The following is a 10596-nucleotide window of genomic DNA, read 5'->3' on the forward strand; positions in this document are numbered from 1 at the left end:
GTGTCTAGGAGTGCTTCCAGTTCATGAATTACCCGTACGTGAAGGTTGCACTGTCTGATAGAGCGCTTCAGTCACTGATTTACCCGTACGTGAAGGTTGCACAGGCTACTGTGGCTATGAGTGCATTCAGTCCCTGACCTACCCGTACTTGAAGGTTGCACCGACTACTAGGAGCGCTTTCAGTCCCTGACTTACCCGTATGTGAAGGTTGCACCGGCTACTGTGTCTAGGAGTGCTTGGAGTCCCTGACTTACCTGTATGTGAAGGTTGCACAGGCTACTGTGTATAAGAGTGCGTTCAGTTCCTGACTTACCCGTATGTGAAGGTTGTTCGGGCTGCTAAACGCGCTTTCAGTCTCTGGCTTACCTATATGTGAAGGTTGCCCAGGTAACTGTTTCTAGGAGTGGTTTCAGTTCCTGACTTACCCGTACGTGAAGGTTGCACTTGCTGCAAGAAGCGCTTCAGTCACTGACTTACCCGTACGTGAAGTTTGCACAGGCTAATGTGTCTATGAGTGCTTACAGTCCCTGACCTACCCTACTTGAAGGTTGCACCATCTGCTAGGAGCGCTTGGTGTCCCTGACTTACCTGTATGTGAAGGTTGCACAGGCTACGTTGTCTAGGAGCGCTTTCAGTCCCTGACTTACCCGTATGTGAAGGTTGCACGGGCTACTGTGTCTATGAGTGTTTTCAGTCCCTGACTTACCCATATGTGGAGGTTGCACTGGCTGCTAAGAGCGCTTTCAGTCCCTGACTTACCCGTACGTAAAGGTTTCACAGGCTATTGTGTCTATGAGTGTTTTCAGTCCCTGACTTACCCATTCGTGAAGGTTGCACTGGCTGCTAGGAGCAGGGTTGGCACGAAAAACCCGCCCCCCGGGAAAACCCGTTGGGAAAATCCGGTTTTCCCGCCCCGGGCAATACTCTGAAAGTGGGAAATACTGGGCAATACTATTTTTTCTTCATTAAACATGCAGTTGTAATTGTTTTTTATCATCCTTACTTCTCTGCTAGCCTCTATTATAAAGAGTTAGGAAATGCTGTTGGCAATAATATTGAAATAGAAGTAACATATTGTCACTGTATGATATATAAAATTTGACTGCAGACTTCAAAGTGACTGTTGTTTTATTAATAACAATATCATTAAACTTTAAAGTCAGAATTGATAATGAGGGATCATTTAAGAAATACTTTTTTATATTGAAACACAATTAACAGGAATCTGTCACTTACTGTAGCAATCAAAGCATGTTTATGGGGGCCTTAATTGGCACTAGTCTGTGTATCTTTTATGGCCCCTAATAAACAGTTAGAGGGCCTTTGTCTGGCCCTAATGTGGCCCAAATAGGTCCAATGTTTATCTTAGTGGCCCTGTGTTACTGTTTTACAAACTGTGTGTCATAAATGACGACAAAAAACTGTGTCAATGATTTAAAACACTATATTGGGGCATGAGTCGTAATGCAACATATTAACAACGTAATTATTTGACTGATAACACAAATATATTTTACATGTATAATCCCTCATGTCTCTACCCATTTTCCTTTTCCTGCATAAATACCATTCTGTTACATATCATATCATATTTTTAGAAAAATAATGTGAGTTAATAAAATGTAAATCAGATAAAACACAGATACCATGTTATACCCAGTATTGTCCATAAGACCATTCAATTGAATTTCATTTATGTAAAAATAAGAAAGCATTATTAGGATTGCAAACTTTCCACATGATGTAGTTGGTTAAAATGTAACAAATAGTTTCTAATTATTAATAATTAATGAATATGTTTTTAAAGAGACCAATCAGGGGTGGCGAAATCAAATGTCCGAGTTGCCCGAGTCGTACATTTGCTTGTCTGGGCAACTGACTTTTTTCAATTAAGTTGTCCGTGGACAACACGTTTTTTAAAAGTCGCGTACAGGTATACAAAAATACATTGTATTAAAGCCGTAATTAAGTTTTACAAAACAGGCTGTTGACACGTGATTACATTGTCAGTGCTATTTGGGGAGCAATCAAGCTAAAATACGTGCACTTTCCTGTGCATTGATCTCCCTTATTCTATATGAGACCGGAAGCATGCCGCATTTTCAACATTCGGCCCGACTGTTAGACAGTGTACAGACTTGTTTCTTTATTTTTACAATCAGACGGAAATAAAAAGTATCAATCTAAAATAATCAAAACACAGTCTACCTTGTTATTTAAGACGACTTTAAAGGTAAAGATGAAACTTTTTTTTTAATCTTCAACAACGGAGCAGAAACCCGAAGCTTTGAGCAGCCCACCTCCCAAAAAACTAAGAAAGATTATGATAAAAAATATGATCTAAGTAAACGCACCAGAACTTTTCAAGAAACTTGGCTAACCGATTTTCAATGTTTACCAGTTTATATAATCAAATTGCTACGAGTAGCGGAGCCTCAGTCTGATGAGGTCCACATATTGGACTAGTTTAATTTGTTAAGATTACAATGTACTTTTTGAAGCACATGTTTTAATAACACTAGCTTCACAAGATTTAAAGTTTGCGAAAGTCTTTATATTGTTTATAATATACTGCTATAATGAATGTACCATTGAAATACAATTATAAACAAAACAAGCAAATTAACTCATTTTGATATATTCCACATTATTTAACATTAATCAATAAATGCGTTTATAATTTATATAAACAATAACAGACAAGTGTAGTTCAGCAACGGGCAAGTTAAATTTCCTAAATGGTTGTCCTTGGACAAGTATAGTTTTTTGAGATTTCGCCAACCCTGCCAATAATTATATAAGTTATATAATTGTGTAATATCTTTATTACCCAGTAAAGCCCATCCAAACCATCCAAAACAAACACAAAATGAATTGCATTTTTTTTGCAGAAAAAAAGTAATTATTAATATGCATACACATGAAGTAGAAGTTAACAGTGTAAAAAATAGAATAGAATTGCTAAAATTAATAGTTATTTTCTGTTATGTACTAATTTAAAATCATTAATATTATCATTATGCAAGTTGTGCTGTTGTATAATTGTGTAATATCTTCCATACCCAAGTAATGCCCATCCAAACAGACAAAGAAAAACAATTTCTATTTTCATGAAAATTAGAAGGAATTATGAATATGTTTTCAAATGAATTAGAAGTTGACATTGTAACTAATAGTTAACAATTGTTAATAGATATGTTCTTTTAATATGTATAAAATCATTATTATTGTACAAGTTATACAATATTGCAATATCTTTATTACTCAGTATTGCCGACTATTGCCCAGTAAAACCCGGGTTTTCCCAGTATTACCCGCCCGGGCCGGTCAATACTATAAAACCCTGGTTTTATGCCAACCCTGGCTAGACGCGCTTCAGTCACTGACTAACCCGTGTGTGACGGTTGCAGGGGCTACTGTGTCTAGGAGTGCTATCAGTCCCTGACCTACCCGTACGTGAAGGTTGCACTTGCTGCTAGGAGCGCTTTCAGTCACTTACTAACCCGTATGTAAAGTTTGCACTGGCTGCTAAAGAGTGCTTCATTCGCTGATTTACCCGTGAATGTTGCACAGGCTACTGTGTCTAGTAGTGCTTTCAGTTCCATAACGTGAAGGCTGCACAGGCTCCTAGGAGCGTGTTCAATCCCTAAGTTTCCCGTACGTGAAGCCTGCACAGGCTGCTAAGCGCTTTCAGTTTTTTACTTACCCGTACGTAACGGATGCACAGGACACTGTGTCTAGAAGTGCTTTTAGTTACTTACTCACCCGTACGTGAATGTTGCAAAGGCTTCTAGGAGCGCTTTCAGTCCCTTACTTACCTGTAGGTGAAAGCTGCACAAGCTACTGTGTATAGGAGTGCTTTCAGTTCCGGATATATCCGTACATAAAAGTTGCACAGGCTACTGTGACTAGTATTGCTTTCAGTCCCTTACTTGCCAGTACATGAAGGTTGCACAGCCTACTGTGTTAAGGAGCGCTTTCAATCCCTGACTAGCCCGTACTTGAAGGTTGCACAGGCTGATAGGAGCGTTTTCAGTTCCTACTATGTATTATGTTGTGTCTGTATTAAGAGATGAGTCTAAAAGTGCTTTCATTCTCTGATTTACCCGCGAGATGACTGTACAGGCTGATGTGGACTGGAACACTTCCATTTCAATGCTTACCCGTGAGAAACGGCCGTACAGGTTGTTGTATCTTTGGGCGCTTTCAGCCCCTGTCTTACCTGAGAGTGACGACTGTACAGGCTGCTGTGTCCTGGAACGCTTTCAGTCTGTGATGTGGTTCGATCGATGCCTCCTTCTGCCATTTTCAATCGGCTGTGTGTGCATAATGGTATTCAAACATTTAATTACAATGAAAAGACAAGAGAGCTGACATGTTAGCCCGAATACTCAATTTCGTAAGAGATAAAATATAGCCCTAACCCAATATATTATGTCATTTTGGTTATGTGTGAAAGGATCAAAATGTTCGCGAAATAGTCGATAGAGCCGTATTATTGCGTTCAATTCCTACACAATACAAAACGATTTCGCAATAAATACATGGAATCCCCAGTAGGTTTTGTATTTTTGAATTTTAGGCGTGTCCAAACCTGATTATCGATACAAGAAATGCCAAATATTCATGCTTCATGATTGTCATTTAAAAATATAGATTTTTGAACTAAAAAATAGTTATTCAAATTAATACAAAACACAGTTAAAAAGACAATGAAAAGTTACAGTCGTAATTAATACATGTACTTTTGAAAGTGTGTCTGCACTTTCGATTTCAAATTCGTTCAATACTTAAACACACATTCTTGAGAGAGTTAATATTATCGAGATAAACATTTTACAGTATTGTGTCAAAGAAACGAAACTAAATTGTAATATATTTAAGAAACCATTTAAAGTATGCGAATGTTTACTCATTACAAATGAACCTACCATCAGTGTAATCACTCCATGAATGCGAGCTGTAGTAATGACTTATGTATACAATCTATTAATAGCGTGTGCGTCACACTAAAAAATAATTTATTGACCGGAATGAAATAATCAACCTCGACTATCTCCGGAATGTTTTTTGTATTATTATTTTTTTTATTATTCAATATAAGACATACATTGCATACATGCATAAGATCACAAAGTTATATCATGTAGCAGCAATAATGTTCAAACATGTAATACAAGATATGCTAATATATAGTGTGTTTTTTTTTCAAAAAAATAAATAAAATCTACAGAATAGTTATGAATATGAATGAGTTGCATAAAGTTGGTAGAAAGCATTCTGGACTTGATATAAAAGTTTAATGTGTTGCCATTTTTGTTCAAATATATATATAGTTTATCATTGTTAAGTTCAATTTCTTTTTCAATTTGGATCTTAAGTTTTATATAGTTTATAAAACAGTTGAAAGTAGATATTTGTTTTTTTTTTGTATCTAATGATGAATATAAAATATTTCATTAATATGATGATGTGGTTCACAGTGTTATTAATTTCTGGTATTTTAAAAGTATTTACACCGGAACTGATATTTAAGAGAGACACTGTTAATTGAATTGTTGTTTCTCTAGGAATGTTGTTAACTGGTGGCATAGAATTTGAATACGTTTGCACTCCCAGAAAAGGTGTTCTATTGTTTCAATGTGTTCGCTGCATATATCACATGCATTTGTGTTGGATAGGTTGCGCTTAAAAAGATATAAACTTGTAGCTATGATTCTATGGACATATTTATATTGAAATTTCTCAGTGTGCTATATATAGTTGTTTTATATGGCATGATAAATATTTATTTTCAATTAAATTCTTGTTCTCGAAGAAGGCTTTGCCATTTATTTTGAATCTTGGAGTTTTCTGATGGGTGTTTAATTTGTAGTTTGTAAAATGTTTTGTTTATTTTGTTTTGTTTTGCAAGTATGATTTCCGTGAATGATGTTTGAGTACATGGTGTGTTATTTGTATTAATTGTAGATTTAATATGTATGGTTATGCTTTCAATTAATGTGTAATACATTAGGAAATTGCTTGAAGGTATTCCGTATATATAACATATATTCTCAAAAGAATAGAAGTCCTTTTTTCTGTAATCGTACAATTGGTCGACATATTTAATGTTTTGTTCAAAAAGTGTTTGTATAAAAAGTCTTATTGTTTAAAGTTATGTCTTTATTGTTCCATAAAATAGTTTTACTTGTGATTTGGGTTTCTAGGTTATGAGTAACATTAGTCCATGCCGATAAAACACTAGATAGAAATATGTTTTTGTTTGCAATTTCATGCAAAATGGTATTGTTGATGTTACATTCAAAAAGTAAGGAGTGACCATATTTTTTATAGGATTTTCTAGTAGAATTATTTCCATTTACTCGTATTCGTATTATCTAGGTAACTTTTAACCCAGCTGCATTTGATTGCATTCAAGAATGAGTCGATGTCTGTTAATTGGATACCTCCATTTTCTACAGATTGAATTTACTGAGTTCGTTTTATTTTATCAGGCTTACCGTCCCATATGAAATTAAAAATTGCTGATTTTATATCGTTAATAATATCATTTGGTGGATATGGGAGAGCTGTTAGTGTATAAATTAATTGAGGTAGTGCAATTTTTTTAACACTGTGTTTTTTCCGATAAGTGTAAGCTAACGGTGTTGCCATGATTTTAAACATTTTTTTAATTTTTGTAGTTTAGGCAATATGTTTGTAAGAATAGTTTCATTTTTATTGTTTGTAAAGGTTATTCCTAACGTTGTTGCTTCTTCTGATATCCAGATGAATTTCATTTCTTTTTTAAGCTGCATATTACTTTGTTTAAATTTACCTTCTCTTAGCACAGTACATTTACTTTTGTTTGATTTAAGACCCGATGCCATTCCAAAAAGGGTTAGCGATTCTATAAGATTATTGAAGGAGTCACTACTGTCGTTTAAAAAATAAGTTGCATCGTCAGCAAATAGGGACTGTTTAATTTCTTCGTCGGGTTCTATCGATATTCCCTTTATATGTTCATTTGATTGTATATAGTGTGATAGATATTCGATGCATATAATAAGTTTCGAGGATGAAAGTGGACATCCTTGTCTTACCCCTAGTTCGATGTTAAAACTGTTTGAGAAAAAGCCATTTTTAATAATTATACTGTTAATATCGGCTTTCAATTCCTATACAAAACAAGACGATTTCGCAATAAATACATGGAATCCCAGTCAGGTTGGTATATTGGGATCTGAGGCGTGTCCGGACATGATTATCGAAACAGTTTATAAACAAATTTAATGATCATGATTGCGAGTTAAATTCTAGATTTTCGGAATGGAAATATATATCAAAACAAAACACAAATGAGCAGACATTGGAAAGTTACAGTCGTAATTAAATTCATTCACTTTTGAAAGTGTGTCTGCACTTTCGATTTGAAAATCGTTTAATAAAAATAATTTTCTTGTTAGAGTAAATAATTCCGATAAACAAGTTTTATTATTGTGTTATAGAAAACAAACTTTAAGTTAATATTAACCAATTTGAGTAAACTCTGCGAAGATTCAATTATTACAAAGGAACTTACCTTTAGGGTAATCACTCGACAAACTGCGAGCATAACTACTCAGTAATTCTTAATCTAATCTCTATTAATAGCGCTCGCGTCACACTATAAAACACTACACTATAAATCGTGATATATCGACTATCTTCGGAATTTTCTTGTAATCGAGACTGTAATGTGTATTTAATCAACGTGTAAAATTAAATAGTTCGGTTGACAAGAAATTAAATGGATTTTATACTATACTGCATTTTCGTGTGATCATGAATCCAATGATTTTAAAGGGGCGTTTTCACAGACGTTGGCATGTATTGAAGTGTGTCATTTAATGCTTTATATTTATAAATGTAAACATTGTGTCTAACAGCTCTAAAAAATTAAGTTTAAGAAAGAAAGAAAAGTAACCCTCAACTTGGCTTGAACCACTGACCCATGGGAGAAAAGGCTTTCGCTTAAACTACTCGGCCATCCGTGCTAATACAATGAGATTTGTTCTTTTTACTTTATATAAGCAATCCTCGCAGTATCACAAAATATAAACGACATCAACAGAACTCTCCAAATTATTCATTCGTTTCGCGTTTAACGCTTTGTATTTTTCAGGTTTTTAAATCGTCAAAAGATGCATATAATGGATTGTCTAGAGCATGGTAAATGTTTAGTATCACTGTTTCCTGACAAATATCATAACTTCAAAGAAAATTTGCGAGTCTGAAAAAAAAAATGTTTGGCCAACTAACAAAAACGTTTAAATGTCTGATATGTGACTTCGAACTTGAACGTGCATTGTAAAATGTATTTTGCGGTGAAGAGGACATACGAAAATCCAGGAAAATAAGTGATATGTTGTCTTGTTTTATATCAATACGAACATAAGAAAGGCATTTGTCACCATTTATCCTCCTTGATCCTTAAAATGTTTAGCGAAACGAGGTCGATTCTCCAAGTACCAGTTTAGAGTTTTAAGAGCAGTTATGCGACACTGGGCTCGCGACTTAAACATAATTAAACTGTGATTTGGGAAATAGGGACTTAATTCTTGCACGTAAAAAAGTGTCGTTCATGATTAGCCTGTGCAATCAAATCACGGACAAAAATTTTACACTTGTATATATGTTTTTACTTAAAAGGAAATCTCTTCTATACGAAATTCCTTTACTATGTTTTAAACATAGCATTTTAAACAGACAAAAAATGTCATATTCATGTAAAAAATCATTAAAATAAGATAATATGTAGTTTTCGATACAAAGCCTAACCACAACATTAAAAGAAACGTCCTGAATTAAGACATTAAACGCTGTCTGCAACTCCAAACCTAAATGAGTCGAAGAGAATGTGACCGATCTGTTCGGGGATAATTTTACCAATCTGTCCATATACAATATGACCGATCTGTCCGGGGATAATGTGTCGATCTGTTCTGAGAGTATTTGACAGATCTGTCCTGAGTGAATGTGACCGATCTGTCCTATGAGAATGTAACCAATACGTCCTGATAATATGGGAAAAATCTGTTATGAGAGAATATGACCATATAATCCAGAGAGAATGTGACCGATCTCTCCGGAGAAAATCTGATCGATCTGTCTTGCGAGAATTTGACCGATCGGTTCACACAAAATGTGACCGATATGTCTAGAGAGAATGAGACCGATATATCCTTGGGGAATGTTACCGATCTATCGTGGGGGAATGTAACCGATCTATCCTGAGAGGAAGTGGACAGATCTATCCTGAGAGAATGTGACCGATCTGTTCGTAGAGTTTGTTACCGATCTGTCCTGAGATAATGTGGCCTACATGAAGGTCAGAAATGTTGTTGCTACGAGTGCTTGCAGGTAACTAGCTCATGCCACAGACTAAGGACTACTCGCTATTCAATAATACATAAACTGTATATTCATGTATATGTTGCATACATAAACCCCACAGGCTAAACAGCATTTCCATACAAGCAGAAAGTGTAGTCCCTGATTTGACTGCACGAACTTGCATTAAGCCCAGTTTTCCCAAAACAATTCTTATCTTACGTCTAAGCTGCAATAACACCATTTGAAATTGAAGCTAAGAAATTATCGGTTCCTATGTCATGTCGTGTAACTTAACATTTACCGCATGGTGTATTTACCTGGATTTATTTTAAATTCGCAGTTTATCACAAAATACGACTCGTTTTTATATTTCCATTAGTTTAATTATGATTGAATGGTATTGACTCATATATGACTATAAGCAAGAGTATTCGAAAGTACCAATTTCACTGACGTGCTTTTATGGAAACACCATTCTATGTAAAGATGTGTGACGTGTGGTTTCTTGTTTAGACTGTGACTATCGGATATACGAGAGGGCCTAAGACAAGCCATTTGCAATCATCATAGTTTACGTCATAGCTTAGAAAACCTCTCATCTAACTATTTAATTGAACAACCATACTATGAGACTGTGTTATTGTTTACCAAGTCGGATCGCAGCGTCCGCAGTTACATTGGCAGGCTTTACCAATATGATCATTGTTATCGTAGCCTAATCATTAATGGCAGCAGTTTTCTACTTAAAAATATCCTAAGTCAAAATGGCTGACAATCTCATTAAATTATATACATTAGTTGTATCTTTTAGTGGATGTTATACAAGAGTCAGACTTAAACGCATATTGGTACGGGGGAGATGCGTTGCCTTTATAGGTATGTTTGTTTGAGGGAGATTCGTTACCTTTTTATTTATCTTGGTACGGGGGAGATTCGTTACTTTTATAGATATGTCGGCACGGAGAGGTTCGTACTCTTTATCGGAATCTAGATAAGGGGGAGATCTTTACAGGTATAGTTAACTTTATACGTGGAGGTGATTGACATGTATAGGTAGGTTGTTACGAAGGAGATTCGTAACCTATATCGGTATGTTGATACGGGGGAGATTCGTAACTTTTATAGGTATGTTGGTACGGCGGAGATTCGTAACTGTTACAGCCATGATGCACAGGTTTAACGATTAACCAGTTAACTGTCTATACGTTCGATAAACCTGAAACATATTCTTTTAAATAT

At 35.2% G+C, this 10596-nt stretch overlaps 2 protein-coding genes across 6 annotated transcripts in view; one reads left to right on the top strand and one right to left on the bottom strand.

Annotated features, from left to right (window-relative positions):
- The window catches only part of LOC127851894 (translation initiation factor eIF-2B subunit gamma-like), a 488689-nt gene that overhangs the window by 381812 nt on the left and 96281 nt on the right, over window positions 1-10596 (top strand). The gene's annotated exons all lie outside the window — the stretch shown is intronic.
- Window positions 1-10596, bottom strand: part of LOC127851898 (uncharacterized) — a 71361-nt gene that overhangs the window by 20229 nt on the left and 40536 nt on the right. For 2 of the 5 annotated variants that reach the window (XR_008036016.1, XM_052385852.1), the window contains exons 1-2: window positions 7565-7632; window positions 4223-4316 (exon numbers count right to left, since the gene is read on the bottom strand). Coding sequence is in view for 4 of the 5 variants with exons in the window: in XM_052385852.1 (XP_052241812.1) it covers window positions 4223-4306 (84 nt within the window). In the remaining variant the exon portion in view is untranslated. Of the gene's footprint in view, window positions 1-818; window positions 926-4222; window positions 4317-7564; window positions 7633-10596 lie in introns of those variants that run through there. The other 3 variants (XM_052385854.1, XM_052385855.1, XM_052385853.1) reach the window with 3 other exon arrangements.

Source organism: Dreissena polymorpha, chromosome 11 (assembly GCF_020536995.1).
Source record: "Dreissena polymorpha isolate Duluth1 chromosome 11, UMN_Dpol_1.0, whole genome shotgun sequence".
NCBI classification, from domain to species: domain Eukaryota; kingdom Metazoa; phylum Mollusca; class Bivalvia; order Myida; family Dreissenidae; genus Dreissena; species Dreissena polymorpha.